The sequence below is a fragment of the Trachypithecus francoisi genome, unplaced genomic scaffold (genome assembly GCF_009764315.1).
Source record: "Trachypithecus francoisi isolate TF-2019V2 unplaced genomic scaffold, Tfra_2.0 Lachesis_group5, whole genome shotgun sequence".
Taxonomy (NCBI): Eukaryota; Metazoa; Chordata; class Mammalia; order Primates; family Cercopithecidae; genus Trachypithecus; species Trachypithecus francoisi.
The window spans coordinates 127,386,735-127,408,717 of record NW_022681470.1 but is presented as its reverse complement, the minus strand read 5'-3'; the positions used below and the strand labels follow the sequence as shown (position 1 = coordinate 127,408,717).

The 21,983-nt window shown below is 45.3% G+C and overlaps 1 protein-coding gene across 2 annotated transcripts in view; it reads right to left on the bottom strand.

Annotated features, from left to right (window-relative positions):
• The window catches only part of ABCA4 (ATP binding cassette subfamily A member 4), a 133,600-nt gene extending 126,559 nt beyond the window's left edge, over positions 1-7,041 (bottom strand). The window contains exon 1 of one of the 2 annotated variants that reach the window (XM_033195736.1): positions 6,879-7,041. In XM_033195736.1, coding sequence (XP_033051627.1) covers positions 6,879-6,944 — 66 coding nt within the window. In that variant the 5' untranslated portion in view covers positions 6,945-7,041. The remainder of the gene's footprint in view (positions 1-6,878) is intronic. The other variant, XM_033195735.1, reaches the window with a different exon arrangement.
• Between the last annotated feature and the right edge of the window lie 14,942 nt (positions 7,042-21,983).

Below are 21,983 nucleotides of genomic sequence, written 5' to 3'. Positions count from 1 at the left end.
GTAAAGACGGGGTTTCACCTTGTTAGCCAGGATAGTCTCGATCTCCTGACTTCCTGACCTACCCGCCTCGGCCTCCAAAGTGCTGGGATTACAGGCATGAGTCACCAGGCCTGGCCTTTTTTTTTTTTTTTTTTGAGACGGAGTCTGGCTCTGTTGCCCAGGCTGGAGTGCAGTGATGAGATCTTGGCTCACTGCAGCCTCTGCCTCCTGGGTTCATGCCATTCTCCTGCCTCAGCCTCCTGAGTAGCTTGGACTACAGGCGCCCACCACCATGTCCAGCTAATTTTTTTGTGTTTTAAGTAGAGATGGGTTTTCACCGTGTTAGCCAGGATGGTCTCAATCTCCTGACCTCGTGATCTGCCCAGTTCGGCCTCCAAAGTGCTGGGATTACAGGCGTGAGCCACTGCGCCTGGCCCTGGACTTCTCCTTCTTAACACACACCACATTTCAGGGTCATCACTCCTCCAAGTAAGTGAAGCCCTCAAGGGCAGTAAGCTTCCTGAGGGCAGGAACCTCATCTGTCATTGTCACTACTGTGATTCCAGGACCCCATATGGGGCAGGACTCATAGTAGGTGCCCAATAAATATCCATGGAATGAGTGAGCCTTTGTCAAGACTGGTCTAGGAGGCTTCTCCACCAAAGCCTTTGGTGACACAGGGCTCCGATCACCAACAGTCTGTAGATTTAAGAAACAGCCTCCCCCAGGGGCATACACCTTGGTATCTTGCCTTCCATTCTGGATCATTCCATCAGTGGGTAGGCTGGGAAACAAGTTCGGCAAGATAGCAACATTGAGTGATAGGAGCAAATGATGAAACCTGGAAGTTGTTCCCCGGTGTCTTCACCAAAGAAATGAAACATCCAGTTCAAATCCAACACATTTGACTCCTTTAGACAACTGCTTGCAATATTGGCTTTCTACCAAGTAGACTGGCTGTCTTCCATGCGGCAACATCTATCTGGGAGTGGTCTGGTTTGTTAAACACTGATGCTGATTTGGGAGTTAGTGGGAAGATCTGGGTTAACAACCACTTTGGGGCTTGCTTAACCTCTGAGTCTCAGTTTTCTCCTCTCTGATATGGGACTACTCATTTTTCCTACAGTGTACACTCGGGGTTAAGAGAAGGTTACTCTGAGGTCAAGTAACTGGGGTTACTATCCAGCCTGTTCCATCTTAGCTATGTGACCTTGAGCAACCCACTCAACTCCTCCGTGTCACACGGTCTCATCTGTGAAATGGATGTGATACCAGGACCTATCTCCCAGAGCAGTCGTGAGGATGAAATGAGACACCTGTGTTAAACACGAAAGTACAATATGGCATGAGGTAACACTCAATAAACGTGAGCCATTTGTTATTGCCTCACAGGGTTGTCACAAGATCACAGGGATGTTGCAACGGCAGAAGAGTAAGCAAACGGAATTAAGATTATCTGCAACTTTGTAGGCCTGCCCTCCACTTAGTTCGTCTCCCTCCTTTTTGGATTCAGAACTGCCCAGTTGCTGGCTTGGAACCACGGGGTTTCCTAAGAAACCAGCCACACACCATCCTCTGCTCCATATATAAAGAGGGAGGGCTATGCACCAGGGAGGCGACCAGCCAGCTTGGCCTGCCTGTCCCATGGGTAAAATTTCCAAACCAAGCTAGTGCATTGTCATCCTCCCTTGCAAGGATTGTCATGCACACTCCTGGTATCCACCCACTCCCTCACTCACTCATTCTTGTATTTTTGAAGAATGTGGTCTCCACAAGGCATGGTGACTTAAAGGCCTCCTCTAAGGAGTAGGGGCAGGATCAGCACCTCCTTTCTTCCTTCCTTCTTTGTCTGGCCCTGGGACTGATCCTACTTCACCTGTGCCCTCGTCCCATCCTTGAATTAGGCTGTTGTTTTCTGCCTATAGTCCCCATCCCTCAAATAATCACCCCTGTTGATTAGGTCATCACTTCTCATGTGGCTGCGCGCTGAAAACATGCTGGGATCTCAGGTCATGCCCCAGATCAACTACATCAGAATCTTGGGGCGTGGGACATCAGGGTTCTTCTTTTTAACACTTCTCAGGTAGTTCCAATGTGCAGTCAAGGCTGAGAACCACTGGTCTAGGTAATGGTTGGTTGGTAATCTTTTAAAAATATTTGTTGAGAGGTCACTGTTGTTCTAACTCTGTGAGAGTGTGTTTGGTTTTTTTTTTGGCAGGGGGTGGGGGCAGGTGCTGCATTTCACATGCCACTCCCTGCTCAAAGACCACCAACCATTCTTTTCCTAGCCTGACAGGTCTGGTCTTTGCAACAGCCTCTTCTGCCCTCTTCCAAAATCATGCTCAGCACCCCCACCGCAGAGCGGCATCCTTGTCCTTGACGCTCAACTGCGCACAGGCATACCCCAGGGAGAAATTCCACAGTATAATTAAAAACATGTTTTCTCAGCAGCTCAGACTCCCCCTACCCTGCCCTTTACACATGTCTGTAACTTTAATTAAGCCCAGCCAAGGCTCAGAAGGGCTGGTGGAAAATTCCTTTTTCCCAAGCTGGTATTTCCTTCTTTCTTTCTTTTTCTTTTTTTTCTTTTCTTTTCCTCTTTCTTTCTTTCTTTCTTTCTTTCTTTCTTTCTTTCTTCTTTCTTTCTTTCTTTTTTTTTCTTTTTTTCTTTCTTTCTTCTTTCTTTCCTTCTCTCTCTCTCTGTCTTTCTCTTTCCTTTCTTTCCCTTCTCTCTCTCTCTCTCCCTCTTACTTCCCCTCCTCTCTTTACCATTCAGTCGACATGAGGAGGAGGGTTTCTGGCAAGGGCAAGTTGTGCTTATTGTTTTAAAACTGAGCCTGTTACATTTTCCTCCTTCCTGTTCTGTTTTCAATTTAACAGAAGGCAGCCGAGGCCTAAAATGAGCCCCATGATTTTTCTTTCTGCACCAAGAACCAGGACAGGATTCCTAGCCTGGACAAACATGACCCAGAGCCTGGGTGCACTGGAGTTGGTGCCCAACCTCTCCGTACTTGCCACATTCTGGGCCTGATGTTGGGCCCCGGACAAAGGCCACAGCTGTCTCCAGGTGCTCAGGGGTGTGGTGTCCAAAAAATGACTAGCGCCCCACATTCATGAGTCCTCAGGCCTCCCCCAGATATCCGTCCTCACCCAGAAGCTGGGATGAAGGGATGACACCAAGAGATCCACCTAGTGATCTTCATAAACCCTCCCTGATGCAGCGCCCGGTCCATAGCCAACACAGGCGGATGTGTATTTGTCTTGTGCAGTGGAAAGAGCTCTCGTCGTTGGGAATGCACGTTATCAGGATGAACTCCTTGGGAAGTCTTCTCTCATCCTCTCCAGCCCCGGTGCCTCCTCTGAGCTCCCAGACCTACTCCTCACTCCCACCTGTGTTTCCTTCTGGTCCACGGTTCCCATGTTGTGCTGCATAGTAATTATACACGGGAGCCGCTCCTGCCTGGCCCTGAACTCCATGAAGGCGGTGGCTGTGTCTAGCTCATGTTGGTATAGGGCAAACACGCATCCCAGTTTGCCAGGTCCAGTGTTAGTTTACATTTATTGTCCCAGTGCAATTATTAATAGTACTCCCTTTCACTTTCAAAACTGCCCTGATTGGATGATAAATTATGTGGCCACTGTGTCTTAGTGATATCAGTGACCAGACTATTGGATGGATCTTGATCTACGGGGATCAGTGTGGTGTAACGGCCATGTCTGCCTGTCCTGGGTCACGCAGCATGGGTGTGAATCCCAGGTCCAACACACCAATTACTAATCCTTCTCTGGAGCCTCAGTGACCTCATCAGTACCGTGGGGATAACAGAGAGGCCTCTCTCGTGGAGCTGTTGGGAGGGTTCAGGGAGGTGATGCACTTAGTACAGTGCCAGACACTTAGTAACACTTGACAAACGTTAACAGAGGAAGAAAAAGAAGGAGGGAGGAAAGCAGAGATCTGAAGATTTTCATCTTATGCCCTTAGGGATTGGGAGCTGAGGAATGAGGAAATCTGGTATCTGTTTTTACTCTTGCTCTGCCTACAGGAGGCATGGAGGTTTGAGGGAAAACCTGGGAGCTGAATTATGGGCTGGGTGGTTGTACTTTTCTTAGAGGGACCATATTCTAGAGGCAGAAGTTTCCAGAAGAACCGAAAGCTTAGGAAGGAGCCACAGATCCCTCTCAGAGTTACTGAAACTGTGGGGGGTGCCTCTGTCTTACCCAGACATCCTGGAAGCTCCTGGAATGTGGTAGCAGGTAGGGAGCCATTGGGAGGCATGCCAGACAGAAATCTCAGTTTCCAGGCCATTGGGACGGCATCCAGTGAACGCCAGCCCAGACCAGGCCCAGCCCTGGGAGGTGGCCCGGCCAAGACCCTCAGCCTGAGTGGCTGTATCTCCCTGGGAGCACACTGCAGAGAAGGCAGAGTCCCTGAGCAAGAGCCACCCACACCAGGGAAAGGCCAGATTGAGAGGGAGGGCACCAGACCATTCTGAAAACAGGGTTATTCTCTGTCACAGCGACATGAGTGCCACAGGAATGGGCTCATTTTAGGCCAGCAGCTACAGTCCTCAGTTATCATGTGACCCCCTTTGAGGGTCACAGAGAGCACAGTGAGTATCATGAACTGAGAGCTGTAATTTCTTATGGGAAAGAGAAAACAATGGCATATTGGATTTTCCTCCACAATCCACAGACGCCTCACATAGGCAGGGACTGGGAGGCCTTGTTGCCACTGTATACCCATGAACCTAGCACAGTGCCTGTAGATTATTTGTTGATAGAAGGAAAGAATGAATACATGAATACATTTAATCATGAGTTTTTTCCAGTTTTGTCAGGATTTTCATGCAAGAAGGGAAGCTCCTAGGAGAAAGGACTGACTTTCTGATTACTCTTAACACTTGGTGCCTGGGGACAACAGATAACTTCAGCACCAGTCTTGACAGAGGAAAGTGGCCTGAGGACAATGGCGCTTCCCAGACAAGCCAGGTCTAACTTGCCTCTTCCCCCTGCAGCCTCCCTGCATCCTGGGCTAGCCACCCACAGGCTTTGGAGCCATCCACGTGCATGGTTGAAGCATGTCCCGTGCTGCTCTCTTTTGTGCTGGTTGTTAAGCTGTTGTCCCTTGGCTCTACATGCACCAACCTGCCAGGGCTTTCTCCTCAGGGGTCCGGACCCGAGGTCAGGCTCAGAGACCCAGCAGCAGCCTCGATGCACGCCTTGCTCCCAAGTCCTAATATCAGCTCCACAGACCTCTCATCTATGTTTCCAAGTCTTAAGAATTCCTCTCTCTTCCCTTGGTTCTCTCAGCCCTAGGGGTGGGAGCTGTGTCCTGCAATGGCTACCTCCATGATACCTTAGAGTTTTCTTTTACTCTCTCAGGTACCAGCTCTATCCTTAGCTAACACCTTTTCATATTAAACGCTAAGGAGACCCTCACTGAAACACTCATTCATATGCCTTCACCTGTTGCAGTTGGCCCCATCACCTACACGAACTTATTCCGAACCGAGATTTGGAACAAATACTGTTCTTTTTTTTTTTTTTTTTTTGAGACGGAGTTTCTCTGTGTTGCCCAGGCTGGAGTGCAGTGGCGCGATCTCGGCACACTGCAAGCTCCGCCTCCCGGGTTTACGCCATTCTCCCGCCTCAGCCTCCGAGTAGCTGGGACTACAGGCGCCCGCCACCTCACCCGGCTAGTTTTTTGTATTTTTAGTAGAGACGGGGGTTTCACCGTGTTAGCCAGGAGGGTCTCGGTCTCCTGACCTCGTGATCCGCCCGTCTCGGCCTCCCAAAGTGCTGGGATTACAGGCTTGAGCCACGGCGCCCGGCCTAAAATACTGTTCTCTTCTCATCTAAAGCAGGTCTCCCTCCCTTTCCTCCTGAGCTCTCCAGTGGCTTGCAGCTCCCATGGTCCTAATCTCACCCCTACCCAGCCCCCACCCCTTATCTCCTCCTTCCTCTTTCAGCTCCTTTAGTCATTGGCATTTGCAGGACTCTGCAAGGCTGTAGCAAAGTGCATTCTTTCTTTATAGTTCTATAGTCACGCCTTATCCCTTCCCAGAAAACATGCACAAAGCCAGTTGTCATTGACATGTACAGTCTTGGTCTTCTCTGATCTCCGGCACCTTTGCCCGCACTTTTCATGGAATATTCCACCTGTGCTACTTTATGTTGCTCTTGGTCTCAAAACATACTTTGGGTTTTCCCAGCCAGCACAGAAGCCAGTGCACGGTGGAACCTGTGTTGTGCTTTTAGGGCTCCAGTCTAACCCAGCCTGGTGTCTGCTCATTGAAAGAGTTCAGGAAATGCGCGTGATGGTTAATCATGTATTGCGTCTCACAGAATCTAGGACACAGTCCATTGTAAGATGCACTGTTATTTTTCTGCACTACTAAGAAAGAAAAAAAATGTGTCCAGTTAAACTGTGACTTGATCGTGAGCTGCATCCCGATTTCAAAATGTTAACATGTGAAAAAACAATGTGCCTCAGAGAATCAATGAAATAAGGCCTCACTAAGCTGGGAAGCTATTTGAGGGGGTTCTTGTTTGCCTTTGGCTTGCTCTTCAGGGCTTAAGGTTCTTCCCACTGCTCAGTGTGGATGCCCTAGAGGGAGGTAGAGTGGACGGGCAGGTGTAAAACCGGGGGTGGGGGAGGGGTGGGCAGGCAATAGATTGACAGGCAGAGTGGGCACAAGATTTTCATATGGCTGAGGACAGAGAATACATCTTCCTGGGAAGGGCACCGTCAGAGGGGCCCACAGAGCGGCCATCCAGCTAAACACTGCTTCAGTGCTAATCGGAAACAACCCCCGCCCTGCGCCACCACCCCACTCCACACTTCCAACCTGTTTATTTGCTCCACACCTCATTTTTAAACCACGGACAGTAACTGTTACCTTTTGCCTTTTCCGCAGGGTCCAGTTCTTCCAGAGCAAAAGCTGTATCTGTCTCACGAAGCCCATGCTAGTGACCACACGAAGACCAGATTGGTCAGAGTTGAGGTCCCGCAGACAGCAAAGGACATAAATGCCACTAAGAGCGCCTCCAGCTCCGGCCACTGTGTCCTTCTGGTGATTAAAGGCTACTTTTCCCCTTCAAAGCATAATCCTTTTTAATTACGCATAAGCCCTTTGTTGGGGAGAGGAGCCTGGACACTGCGTTGGCTCCTTTTTAGTGAGAGAAAGAGAACGCTAAAGACACAAGTGGCAGGGCACCAGGGAAACTGAGGTGGGGGATGCAGTGGGGAACCAAGACCCTCAGGCACTCTCCTCCATGAGAGGGGTTCCTGAGGGGGATGTCTTTAGATATCTTTGACCTTAAGTTTGGAACAAAATCTCTTTGCATAAATATAGGCTGGGCATTTGTCCTCAGCAAGAACCTGCCATGAGCCGGCAGCCAGGGTTTGACTGGCCCTTTAAGTCCAGTCAACTCACTTGGCAGATCTGAAATGATTCCTCCCTCTTTTAGTCTTTTATCTTGCTCTGTAAAGACTTCAGGATAGCTAGTTGGGTTGTCTCTGAGCTTACTGGAGGGTAATGATGTTTATCTCTTGTGCTAAAATTGATCAACTAGTAGTGGTTGCCTGGGGCTCTGATGGAAAAGGCACTGGAACACTCCAGGCTCAGCAGGACAGAGCTGTGATCGACTTGTAATGTCTGACTGGGGTGCCAGCACGAGGAGGGGCAGGCAGCAGGTGGGCCCGTTACTGTCATTCCAGCCCTGCAGTGAGGTGGTGCTGGGTTGACTCATCACCAGGTGAGGGATCTGTGATCCGAAGGGACACCCCAAACGGAAGCGTCCCTGGCACCTTGCTATGGAACTTTTTGTCTCTGCCTTCTCAAATCTCAGAATGTGTTCTCTTTGAAAGACTCTAGACCCTTGAGACCTGGATAGGGGTGGAGAGAGAACCACAGACAGGAATGGATGCTGACTTCATGGAGTTTGTGGTCTGGTTGTAAACACAGGACTTGAACTCAAATAACTCAAGGAGTGTGATGAGGGCCCACAGGCTATGTATGGTGGGGCTTCCAAGAGGAGAGAGATGGTTTCCGCTTAGGAAGGCAAAAAGGCTCCTTGGAGGTGATGGCATTTAAGACAAGCTTGCAGAATTACAAAATAACATTTTAGAGTAAGTTTATGATTTATAAACTGCTTTTGCATATGTTATTTCATTTTAGCCTCACTACAGTTTTGTGAGGTCCATATTTGCCGTTTTACAGATGAGGAACGTGAAGCTTAGTGAGATTAAGTACTTTGCTCAGGGTCCCACATGACAACGGTGGGTCCTTGAACAAGTGAGTCATTTACACTCTGCAAAGACAGGGAGGAATAGCTTATCTTGCCCAGGAAAACCACAAGTGAAGCATGGCTGGAGTGAAAGCTATGAATGGAGGATGCTGGAAAAGGAGACAGGAACCAGACTGAAAAATTGATGATGATCATGACTGATTCAACTGAGATTTACTGAGCGCCTGTGAAGTGACTGGAGTGGCCCACAAGTGCAGGCCACCCCCAAGCAAAGTCTGGCAGAATCATTAAGACCTTGTTACATGCTAAAGGGTATGGGTTTTATCATGCAGAAGGTGATGAAAGATTTTAATCCAGTGGCTGCCAAGGGTAGTCAGTTCACCTTGGCAGCAATGCAGGAGTGGTTTTGGGGGAGGCAGAGAGCCTGAACCATGCAGTGACAGCCATGATGGAGCGAAGGGGAGGGACTGGAGGGATAGGAAGGAGACACAGCAGTGCTGGATGAGTTACTGGAAGAAGGTGGTGGGGAAGAGGCAGAAGTTAGCTAGATGGAGTTTGGGGCTTGACTGGCTGGCTAGTGAGATGGTGGTGCTCATAACTGAGGAGGGAATGCCAGAGAAAAGCCCGTGGGGAGTAGGAGGCAGTGGGGGAGAACAGGGGTTTGCATTTGGTATGCTGAAGCTGAAGTTCCTATGACATCTGACCATACATATTCAGCAGGCAGTTGAATATTTGGGTCTGGAGTCAAGAATAAGCTTGTGAGATGGAGACATAAATTTGTGAGTGGTCAACATATAGGTGGAAGATTAAGTCCTGGGAGTGATTAAACAGGTGACCCAGGAAAGAGAAACTTGGAGAGTATATGAGGTTGCTGAAGGGGAGCTACAGCTGGTGAAGGAATATGTCTCCTTCCAATTCCCAAAGACATCAGCTATATAAATAATGTTCTGTCATAGTTTTAAAATGGTTCATTCTTCATTGAGCTAGAAAGGAGAAAGTTAAACTATGAGCACTTTGCTGATATTCAATTGATGATGCTCTAATAGTATTATTCCCATCTAATCAATGTTCTTACCTGAACAAATCTGTTTGTTGAGATTGACACATACGTGAAATAAAATGTATCATTTGAACCTTATTTTACAATTGAGTAGTGTTAATATATTCATATTGTTATGTAGCCATCAGCACCATCCATCTTCAGAACTTTTGCATTTTGCAAAACTGAAACTCTCTACCCATTAAACACTAACTCCCCAGTGTTCCCTCCCCTAGCCCCTGCCAACCATTCTATTTTCTGTCTCAATGAATTTCACTACTCTAAGTACCTCATGTAAGTGGAATCATAGAAAAGCATAATCTTTAAAGTTCATCTATGTTGTCGCAAGCCATCTTAATCTGTTTGAGCTGCTATAACAAAATGCCATAAACTGGGTGGTTTATAAACAACAGAAACTTATTCCTCACGGCTTTGGAGGCTGGGAAGTCCAAGATCAAGGTGCCAAGAGATTTGGTGTCTGGTGAGGGCCTGTTTCCTGACATGTAGATGGTACCTTCTTGGGGTGACCTCATCCAGTGGAAGGGAAAAGGGGTCTCTCTTGGGCTTCTTTTTATAAGGGCACTAATCCCATTCACAAGGGTTGTACCCTCATGACCTAATCACCTCCCCAAAGCCTCACCTCCTAATAGCATCACCTTTGGAGTTAGGATTTCAGTTTATGAATTTTAGAGGAATACATAATTTAGACCATAGCAGATGTGTCAGAGTTTCAGAATTTCTTTTCTTTCTTTCTTTCTTTCTTTTTTTTTTTTGAGATGCAGTTTCGCTCTTATTGCCCAGGCTGGAGTGCGATGGCACAGTCTCAGCTCACCACAATTTCTGCTTCCTGGGTTCAAGCGACTCTCCTGCCTCAGCCTCCCAAGTAGCTGGGATTACAGGCACGTGCCACCAAGCCCAGATAATTTTTTTTGTATTTTTAGTAGATATGAGGTTTCTCCATGTTGGCCAGGCTGATCTCAAACTCCCGACCTCAGGTGATCTGCCTGCCTTGGCCTCCCAAAGTGCTGGGATTACTGGTGTGAGCCACCGTGCTCGGCCACAATTTCTTTTCTTTTTAAGGCCAATTAATACCCTATCGTCAGTATAGACCACATTTTGTTTATCCATTCGTCCATCCAGGGTCATTCGGGTTGTTTCCACCTTTCGGCTATTGTGAGTAATGCTGCTATGAACATAGGTGTATAGATATCTGAGTCTCTGCTTTCAATTCTTTGGGGTATAAACCTAGGAGCGAAATTGCTGAATCAAATGGTATAACTTTATTTTTTGAAGAACTACCGTACTATTTCCCTTAACAGCTGCACCATTGTACATTCCAATCAGCAGTGCACAATGGTTCCAACTTCTCCACATTCTGGCCAACACTTGTTGTGCTCTGTTTTTCTTCTTATCATCGCCATCCTAATGGGTGTGAGATGGTATTTCACTGTGGTTTTGATTTGCATGTCCCTAATGTTTAATGAGGTTAAGGACATTTAACTCTTTTTTACTCTTTCAATATTATAGATATACAGTACTAAATGGCTCAAGAAAGGCCTTGAAGGATAAAGACTGAAAGCTGCCCATTGGATTTGACAACTGACCTCTGAGAGAACAGTTTTAATGGGAGGCAGAAACCAGACAGCAGAAGGTTGAAGAACAAGACCCTGGAGATGGGAGCTACTCTTTCCAGTGGCCAGACTGTGAAGGGAAGAGTGATGGCCACAGCAGCTGGAGGGAACAAGAACACTGGTTCCAGGAGGTCTTCTCCCTGAAGACAGGAAAGATTGAACCATGTTAATGTGTGGGAGACAGCTGGTTGAAAGAGAGATGCTAAAGTTACTGGGGGATGATTGATGGGGTCTCCAAGGAAGTGGAGGAGGTGGGCTTAGCCCTGGGCAGGGGAAGGGGCACCTTACATTCCACAGACACTGCAGGAAAGGAGGCCAGGAAGTAAGTACGATTCAGTGAGGGAGTGGAGGCTGAGAGTTGATGGCGCTCATCCTCATGACTTCTAACTTAAATGTGCATAGGAGGTCAGTAAGGGGATTAAGTGAGATAATGAGAAATCTTATGTGCAGATTCATTGCCTCATCTTACCTTTGCTCTCCTTTGATCATTTTTAAAGCAAAATGCAGTTTAGTCAGTCATCTACAATAGAAGAATAACTTATAGACAGTGTGTAGAGATCTTAGGGGGACAAATTATTCATAGACAACTGCCCCTTCCTTCTTACTCAGACACATACACTCACCATTATATTCATTTAATTCATTGGCAAATGACAGGTAAAGAGCATTGTTATTCAGTTCAGCTTGAGGGTTTAACCCAATAATTAGCACCAAGAACAATGCTTTCTGGAAATTGTTTTCCCAGGTACCGTTTCTTCTGGCCCAGGACAGCTGAATCCATTCAGAGGTCTCCTGGCCCCAGGAAAAGCAAGGTCGAGTTTGCTTCCTGCAGTGGACCAACTTTCTTCTCAATCTTCAGCTGCTTTGGGACTTCTTCTGGCACCCCCAGCTCTGTCAAAGGCAGATGAATTTGGGGTGACTGCACATATGGAAACTAAAGATCGGGGAATGTATTCATATAAACTGCCTGGCCAGGCACCTTTAGGAAGTCTTCATGGAGTCCAGGGAGGCACGGGGGTGGGGTGGAGTATACCCCTGCACGATGGGCTCTGCTTTAGCAGAATAAAGCTAAATCAAGTTGTTATCAAAAGTGAGAGGCACGTTGTTATTCCAGGCACATCTTACACACTCACTTCCAAAGCTGTTTAGAGTTTTGCTGATTTGACACCCAGAAAACCCACAGGAGTCCAGAGATTTTACATTTTCTGGGCATTAAGTGCAAAGTACTTGCCAGATAACAGAGTTTTAGGGGAATGCCAAGGAGTGTTGCAAAACAGACCATGAGTCTGGGCTGTTATCACACGAGCCGCAGTGAATTGCCGGCCGAGTATACAGTGTGATAACACCTGAGAAGTTTCATTCTCAGGGCCAGATCTGTCACTCTGAATCTCAAGGCATCCCGAGCTCAGCTGTGGTTGTGTATCAAGAGTTGGACATTCCAAAAGGCTATGGTCAGAAGCAAGCAACCCAATCCAGTGACAAACTTAAAAAACAGAGGGAAAGAGACGTTCTAGTGCCAATAATGATTTTTTGGAATTAGGGACCCAGATTAACTCAGCACACGCCTTTGTAGTGATGCATTTACTATGAATAAGTTGAATGATAGTAACTTGAGTGTCTGCATGGAAGTGTGTGCTTCCTCACACTGCCTTCCTTTGAAGGAAGCCTTGGCCCCTGCCTGCAGGAATTTGTGATCAGGAGGTTTAGAAGTGAAATCTCCACGGACCTGGAACTTGCATGTGCCTGAATAACTTTCAACAACAGGTACAGAGCTTGCCTCCTGGTACAATCTTGTGACCAACAAATGATCAAGAGAAGCACTTTTCCAATTTATCCACGAAACGACAAAACCAAACAATGACTGAAAATGACGTTGGTTTTCAGTTACCATTTGACCTGGAGCGTGGGGAAAACAAGGAAAACGGAAACTACTTAGGCAGCATTTTGTGAGGAGGTGGAAGCAGCGTGGGAAAATATTTCACATGGCTCTTGCCTACTCAGCCTGACAAAAAAAGCTGTGGTTTGTTGTCAGATTCCTTCAACTAAATGTGTCAAAGGTAGAGAAACCTCTCTTGAGTGAGAGACTTCTCTCTTCGAACAGCTGCACATCGCCTCCCGCCTCCCCAGCTCACACCATCCCTAGCCCTCTGTCTCCTCTCTTCACACATGTTGGAGCTGGGAAGGGGAATGGAGAAGAAGTCCATATCCTTAGCTCTGCCTCATGTGTCAGCCTTCATCCCTGCCATGGACTAGTTTCCGGCTCCACCCCAGTAGGATGCTGCAGGGTCATTTTAGCAATCACAAGGATAGCCATGGAAGTAACAGGGCCCAAGTGGACCCCCAGCAATCATCCCAGGAGCCCCCATGAACGGTCTCCAAGTGGTTTCTGTCCGTGAAGGTGAAGCAAAAACTTTGATCCTCTTTATTCTGTTATGAAAGTAGATTATTTTTAAAGTGCTGATCCTTGATACCACTTCATTGATAAAGATTCGAGTGTGAGTATTGTGGTGTTGTGGAATACCATGATCTTTGGAACCAGACAAAACTGGGTTGCGATCTCATATTTGTCGCTTAGCTATGTGACCTTACAGAGGTTTAAAAGTCTGGATGCTTGGCTAAGACGGTGAAACCCCGTCTCTACTAAAAAATACAAAAAACTAGCCGGGCGAGGTGGCGGGCGCCTGTAGTCCCAGCTACTCGGGAGGCTGAGGCAGGAAAATGGCAGGAACCCGGGAGGCGGAGCTTGCAGTGAGCCGAGATCTGGCCACTGCACTCCAGCCTGGGTGACAGAGCAAGATTCCGTCTCAAAAAAAAAAAAAAAAAAAAAGAAAAGTCTGGATGCTGCTATTAAAATGATGACAGAAAATGTCTGCATTAAACCAGGAACATCTCAAGTAAATACATGAAGGGCCTTTTTTCTTTTCTTTTTTTTTTTTTGAGACGGAGTCTCGCTCTGTCACCCGGGCTGATGTGCAGTGGCCGGATCTCAGCTCACTGCAAGCTCCGCCTCCTGGGTTTACGCCATTCTCCTGCCTCAGCCTCCCGAGTAGCTGGGACTACAGGCGCCCGCCACCTCGCCCGGCTAGTTTTTTTTGTATTTTTTTAGTAGAGACGGGGTTTCACCATGTTAGCCAGGATGGTCTCGATCTCCTGACCTCGTGATCCGCCCGTCTCGGCCTCCAAAGTGCTGGGATTACAGGCTTGAGCCACCGCGCCCGGCTGAAGGGCCTTTTTTCTTAATCAGTGATACGTCTTCATCTTTCTCTCGGCTGCTGCTTAAGCTGCTAGATTAGATTCAGGGAAAGTTTAGACATGGCCATGGAAGTTCCATAACATAGAAGACTACATTGCTTTTCTAGAGTCACATCAGGTCAACACTGGTTTCTCAGCAATGCCTGGAGAGGCTGTCTTAAGCGAAAGCCCTGTCATCAAAGGCAAAACAAACCTTTCTGTAAAATGATTATCACTGGCTTTCAACCTTTGGCAGCCAAGTTGCAGCTAGGGAATTGGGCCTGAGCTGAGGAGCTAATCCCAGCAAGGCTGTTACAAATCTTTTCCAGAGCATTTAGGCTTTCCCTCTGAAAGATGTTGGATCAAGACTTTTCCGAAATTCTCACTTTTCAGAGTAGAGACTCATGCCCCATATAGAAGGTACAGCCATGGTTTGTATCCTGTAAGTCATATGGGATGAAAAACTGTATTTCTTAGGGTAGGAATAAAACAACCCTTCGGGGCCAGGCGCGGTGGCTCACACCTGTAATCCCAGCACTTTGGGAGGCTGGGGGTGGGGGCGGATCACCTGAGGTCAGGAGTTCGAGACCAGCCTGGCCAAACTGATGAATTCCCATCTCTACTAAAAATACAAAAATTAGCCAGGCATGGTGGCATATGCCCGTAATCCCAGCTACTTGGGAGGCTGCGGCAGCAGAGTTGCTTGAGTCCGGGAGATGGAGATTGCAGTGAGCCAGGATCATGCCACTGCACTCCAACCTGGCTGACAGAGTGAGACTCTGTCTCACATAAATAAATAAATAAATAAATAAATAAAAATAAAACAACTCTTTGGCTCCCATTGCCTTCCTTATGGGGTTGGTGCATTCAACCAGAGTAGAGGGTGGGGGCACAGGGTGAGCTTTGGGGAGAATGTCAACAGACCTCTTTATTTATGACCATTATTACTGTTGTTGAAGACAAAATGAGATCAGTAGAGATCAGTCGGAGATAGCCTTGACAAACACCTCTGAGATAAGCCTTTGTTTTCAAACACAGCAGGCTTTTGTCAGTGCTTCCTAGAATCATTTGTCTTCCACTTTTACTATGTTTCCCATATCCATGGAACACCAGTACTTTATTATATTTAATTGATTTTCAATTGACTCACTTAAAAAAATAGTCTTACCATGTTGCCCAGGCTGGTCTGGAACTCCTGGACTCAGGCAATCCTTCCACCTTGGCCTTCCAAAGTGCTGGGATTACAGATGTGAGCCACTGCACCTGGCTTAACTCATTTTTTTTTTTTTTTGAGACAGAATTTTGCTCTTATTGCCCAGGCTGGAGTGCAATGGCACAATCTTGGCTCACTGCAACCTCTGCCTCCTGGGTTCAAACGACGATCCTGCCTCAGCCTCCCGTATAGCTGGGATTACAGGCATGCACCACCATGCCCTGCTTATTTTGCATTTTTAGTAGAGACGGGGTTTCTCCATGTTGGGCAGGCTGGTCTCAAACTCCTGACCTCAGGTGATCTGCCCACCGTGGTCTCCCAAAGTGCTGGGATTACAGGCGTGAGCCACTGTGCCTGGCATTGACTCACTTTTTATACTTAGCTGAACCCTAAACAATAATCTGGGAAATCACAGGTTTATTATATACTTCTAGAAAGAGCACAGAGCTATTCAAATACATTTTTCACGTACCTTTTAAAATCATCTTGTGCAGCACCAATAGGCAGGCCATACTTTAGAAGACACTTCTTTAGATGATTGACTATACAATGAAAAGACTATTACAGATAGGGCATTAATGGTTATTTTTCTTTTTCTATACTACTTACCAAAATTTCCCCCAATCCCTTTCTGGTTGAAGAAACTCTTAATTAAGCCCTTCCTCTCTATGATATCCAAAAATACTTTCACATGTACCATCTCACTTGATTCTCACAATTACCTATAAAGTGGGCCAGAAAACATTATGTCCCCCCAATTCAGGGGAGATTAAGGCTCAGAATTTACTTACCCAAAGACATGTAGCTAGTCAACAATAGGGTAAGTCAACTTGTCACAGAGACTAGACTTCTGTTCCAATTATAGATAGTATGGCTTCCATTCTCTTTTTTGGTGGTCAATATGGTTTGGCTGTGTCCCCACCCAAATCTCATCTTGAATTGTAATTCCCATAATCCCCAGGTGACATGGGAGGGACCCAGTGGGAGGTAATTTAATCATAGGGCAGTTACCCTCATGCTATTCTCATGATAGTGAGTTTTAATGAGATGTGATGGTTTTATAAGGGGCTTTTCCCTCTTTTGCTTGACATTTCTCTTGCCTGCCACCATGTAAGACGTGCGTTTTCTTCTCCTTTGCCTTCCACCATGATTGTGAGGCCTCCCCAACCACATGGAACCGTGAGTCCATCAAACCTTTTTCCTTTATAAATTACCCAATCTTGGGTGTGTCTTTATTAGCAGCATAAGAACAGACTAATACAGTGGTTAAGAACATAAGCTTTAGAGTCAGACACACCTGGTATTTAGTTATTTATTTTTGAGACAAGATCTTACTCTGTCACCCAGGCTGGTGTGCAGTGGTACAATCATGGCTCACAGTACCCCTGACCTCCTGGACTCATGAGATCCTCTCCTCTCAGCCAAGACTACAGGCACATGCCATTGTGCCTAAGTCTCACTATGTTGCCCAGGCTGGTCTCTGAACTTAAGCGATCCTCCTGCCTTGGCCTCCCAAAGTGCTTGGATTACAGATGTGAACCACACCACTGGGCACTACAACTATGCTTTAAACCCTATTCTACTGCTTATGAGGTATACCAAATGGGGAAAGCTTTTAAAATTTCCATTTGTATCAGTTTTATTATATGTAAAGTGAAAATAATAATATCTGTTGCATAGAGTTGTTAATAGTGGTTGTTGAGAACTCCTACCTCAGATGACTGAGATTAAATGAGATGATATGAAAGGAAGCACTTATCATGGTGCTCAGTCTAAAGGAAGTGTTAAACAATGGCATTATTACTTAGATAAGGAATGTTGACTGTTGATGCATTTACTACTTAATGTCTTGAAATCGTTGACTCACTTGAGGACATGATTGTCTTCAAGTGAGACATGATTGAACTTTTAAAATGGAGGTCCATCTTCTTACATATAAAAATATATCTGTGATGCTGGGCACGGTGGCTCACGCCTGTAATCCCAGCAATTTGGGAGGCCAAGGCGGGCGGATCACGAGGTCAGGAGATCGAGACCATCCTGGCTAACATGGTGAAACCCCATCTCTACTAAAAAATACAAAAATTAGCCAGGCGTGGTGGCAGGCACCTGTAATCCCAGCTAGTTGGGAGGCTGAGGCAGGAGAATCACTTGAACCCGGGAGGCAGAGGTTGCAGTGAGCCGAGATTGCACCACTGCACTCCAGCTTGGGCGACAGAGCAAGACTCCATCTCAAAAAAAAAAAAAAAAAAAAAAATCTGTGATAACTATTATGTCCACTCAAACACTTACTATCTCTTCTCTAAATGTAAGAAAAGTTTCCTCTCCTCTCACTTGCCTCATTTCTGTGATTGAGTAACTGTTGTCACCCCTCCAAATACCTTCATAGCAGCAAAGATAACTTTACATTTTTATAGGCTTAAAATGTGAAGGCATTAACTCAGGTACACTAGCTTGCTTGTCCTTCACAATTGCCCTGTGATGCAGGTATTATTCTCATTTCACAGATTAGGAAACACCCTCAAAAAGCTGGATGACCTGCCAAAGTCACATAGCATGCCAATAGAAAAGTTGGGGCAGAAACACAGGCTTTTTCATTCTTTCCCATCACACGAGTCTTTAACAAAGCAGGAAATACATGGTTGAATCTTCCTTTGACTTTTATCTCCCCTTCCTGGTACGTAATGTCATCAGCTTCTGCAAAAAGTTGCCCAGTGCATGTATAAGTAGGGAAGCATCCCGTTTTCCACGGATACCAATGCAGGAAGCAGTTGTTAGCCCTTCATTCTAGACTGCCATTGGGCAGTTGTGGTTTTATCCCTTTTATTTAAAACAGGGAAAACAGGCAGCTGTAATTCAGCATTTGTTAAAAAGGAAAACTGAGTCATCTGTTTTTCACTAATTTACATTCTAACCTCCCTCTGTGCTGATAGAAGACAAATAGCTCCCAGACCCTTTGGTGATTCATCCACATATTGGCAGCTAGTCTGGGGTTCCAATTCAGTTCCAGGAGCACTGATTTCCTATTTTCTCCTTGTTTCAGAAATTATCACAATAGACTTTAATTACCACTGTGAGCATCCAAAGAAAGGATAAGATCAGGTTGGTTTTGCAGACTGCTGGGTTCTTTCAACCCTGAAGATGGGCGTTTTGGACTGGAGCCTGCAGGTGAAATGCATCACCAGCCAGCCATCTTTGTAAAAAGTGAAAGAACCAGCTTCACGGGGACCTGGGGCTCAGACTTCACTCACACTTCTGAGAACAAGTAACGAAAAGAAAAAATGGAGAGGAAGGAGTGAAGAGGGGAAAGACTAGAAAAGTTAAAGGCAGACAGAAGGGGAAGCCGCTAGCCTCGGGTCCTCCTCACTGGTTCCTTTCCTTGGAGCAGGGAAACTCACAGGTGCCCGGATGCCGGAAGTGGCCCTCTGCCTTCCGCCTCCCTCCTCTTGTCCCACAGAGGCCCACAGCCTGGATTGCCTTTAGCTGAGCACTTTCACAACATTGCTTACCAGCTGCTCCCCACTGTAGAGGATGTTGTCAGATTACTTAATATTAATCTCTCTTGATTAGATTGCAAATTATATGTGAAGTTGTTTTAGTGAAGTCTGTATCCTATTTTCATTCAGATTAAAGGGTAAGATTTGTGAAAACATTCCCAACAGCTTTAGTAAAACAGTTTAATTAATTGGATTTGAAAACATTGGCTCCAAGACTGAATCTCAGCCAGCAATAAATGTCTCCAAGGGGCATATAAGGTTCTTTAGGTTTCAAGTACGTTTGCTAAAAAAAACTCTTTTAAATAAAATAGTCTAAGACATGCCTAATGCAAGCAAACTCCCACCTAGGTTTTTAAGCGCTTCCATCAGTTTCCTTCAGCTACTGGAAGTAAGAAAAAACAAAATGCACCCCAGAGCAATCTTTCTGCTGGTGTCACATGTCCTGCATCAACCTGGCGTGGCCATTAAACATACAGATTTCCAGGCTCCAATGGCTGAACTACTCAATGGGAACCTCTGGGAGTGAGGCCCAGGAATCTGAATGTTTAACAAGGTTTTCAGGTGGCTCTGATGCATGCACCTAGCATTTGAGAAGCACTCCAGAGGAGATCAGAAAGACAGGCCAGTTTTCCACTGGAGTAAGTGTCAGGGTTTGCCTTCAGGCTCTCTCATCCAAGTCCAGTTAATTCTCACAGCTTTAGGATCACTACAAACCAATCACTGCTGGAGGGAAAGTGGAATTGGTTTACACGAAGAAAATATAACACTGGCTTCTATTACATCACCAAGCACAACATACCAAAACCAAACATGCAAATGTAGGGGAATTTTCACTTATTGAATCATGTAATGATTCTTTTGAAATCGTTTTATGTGACTCTGAAATATTTTATGTGGCACTCTCATTTGACTGCACAGCTATTTATCCACTTTTAACTCAAGGGAAAAGACTTCATAAACATAAAGCATGTTTTATGACAACAAAGGCATATTCTTTCTGCAATCTTAGATTGTTAGTAACCAGAATCTCCTTACAAAATATATACATATATATTCTTAAATTACAAAATAGGTTGGGCCTGTCCGGGTTAAAGTCAATAATTTGGTGGGCTCAAATGACACAACTCAAACAAGTGTAGCTGTGGCTTTGCCAGCATTTTATTTACTCAGTCTCTTTGGACTTATCTGATGCAATGACTCTGCCAAGGCTGCTCCAGTGAAGGAAGACATCTCATAAAGCTTCATCTCAAACCAGTTTACCAATTACGTAAACAGTTTTTGAGGGTTGTCTATGTGCCAGACAATTATGCTGGCTACTTATGGATAGAATTGAGCATGGTATTAAAAGAATGGCTCTCAACTTTTAGCCATGTGTCAGAACTACCTGTGAAGCTTTTTGAGAATACTAAAGTATGGGCCTTACCACACACCCACTGAACTGAACCGGAACCTTCAGGAGCAGCATCCAGGCAACTGAATTTATAAAAATCTCTCCAGATGACCTGAATGCAGAACCAAGATTAAAAAGCGCTGTGTTAAATCCTACAAAGAGCCTTCCCCTTCTGAGAATTTTCAGTCTATGGGAGATATACCGATGTAAATCCATCTGCAACAGGACATGTAGTAAGAACACATTTTAAAGAAAGCACATTAGTGATAGATAACATCAAATATGACATAGAAACAAATGTATAGACAGAAGAATAAACACAAACTTGACGGAGGTTAGGGAAAGCAAGGAGACATTTCTGGGCAGATTTTATTGTATCTGGTTGGTAGGAGAAGTAACAAATTCTGCTATTCATTTTTTTTGTAATACTAAATTAAAGGCTCAGCAAAAGTTTCCAGTTTAAAAGTCAATGCTTTACTTTTTCAAAATTCTGATGTATTTGAAACCATATACAAATTTACAAAGAAATTATCTAGAATATATATACTTTTTATTAAAAATATACAACTTTTAAAATTTAGGTTAGAGCTACAGATGACTAAGTCCTACATAAGACTGCATATGTTGTCCAGGAAAAATAATAGACTAAAGTAATATGCTATGAACATACATATGAGCATGTATCACATCCACGTTTAAATGAATTCCAGGCAGTCATATGTTAAATGAAAAGAAATCAAAGGTTTGCAGTCTGGCTAATGAGAGGTTCTCTGAAGGGCATTCTGTGGAATGCATTTCTCTTGGCAAGTTGCTGGGGTGGACTCAATTCAATTCTAAGCAGATTTCTTTAATCCTTGTTTCTAAGTGGGTCAGCACCATCTGATTTTAAGTATTATTGCAAGAGACATACGCACAATGATTACTGCAACCACCCTTCCTGGGAAAGTTGCTTTTCCTTTGATAATGCTTGGAAGACCCAATTCACACAAGTTGAAGAGTCTCAGGTAGGACCAGCACTGTCACAGAAGAGGGGACAAACTGAGTACAGCTGGTGGCTTTCAGATGATAAACATGCCAAAAATTCCATTGAGTTTTTTTTTTTTTTAATAGCCTGCTTAGGAAGAATGCTTAAGCACCTTACTATATTCTTTATATTGGTTCAGGAAGATTCTGTTGGATAATCCGAGGACATGGTCTTGAAGAGAATATTCAGAGTTGGGAGGATAAACATATCATTTGAAAATCAGAAAGTCTAAACCAGTTAATTGTGTGGTTACTCCTCACCAGAGACAGTTATCAAGAGGAGGGCCAGGGAGGCAGTTTCAAGATGGCCGTTGGGTGCTACTAGTCAACTTGGGACCTAGGTGTATACCAGCATTTTCCTGAGTTCTCGAATTGTTTGTAGTTTGTCAGTGATTCTCTTTGGGTTTTTATGTTTACTCCTTTCCAAGTTTTTTGCCTCTACATTCTTTCACGTGTTTAATTGTACTGGCTGATATTTCGAATACAGTGTTAAATAGTGAATTGTAGGAACAGCGGGCATTCTTGTCACCTTTCTCTCTATCAGGATGCAGCCAGTGTTGTTTGCCCATTAAGGATGCTGCAAACTTTTTAGGCTGTGATGCATTCCACCCTCAGATAAAATTACATTTTAGATTTTATGTTACGGGACCATCCATGCATTTCTGAAAAACACTGCAGAGGTTACAAATGTAAGTGGCATGAGGCCAGCTGGGCCTGAGAAAGCCAAAGT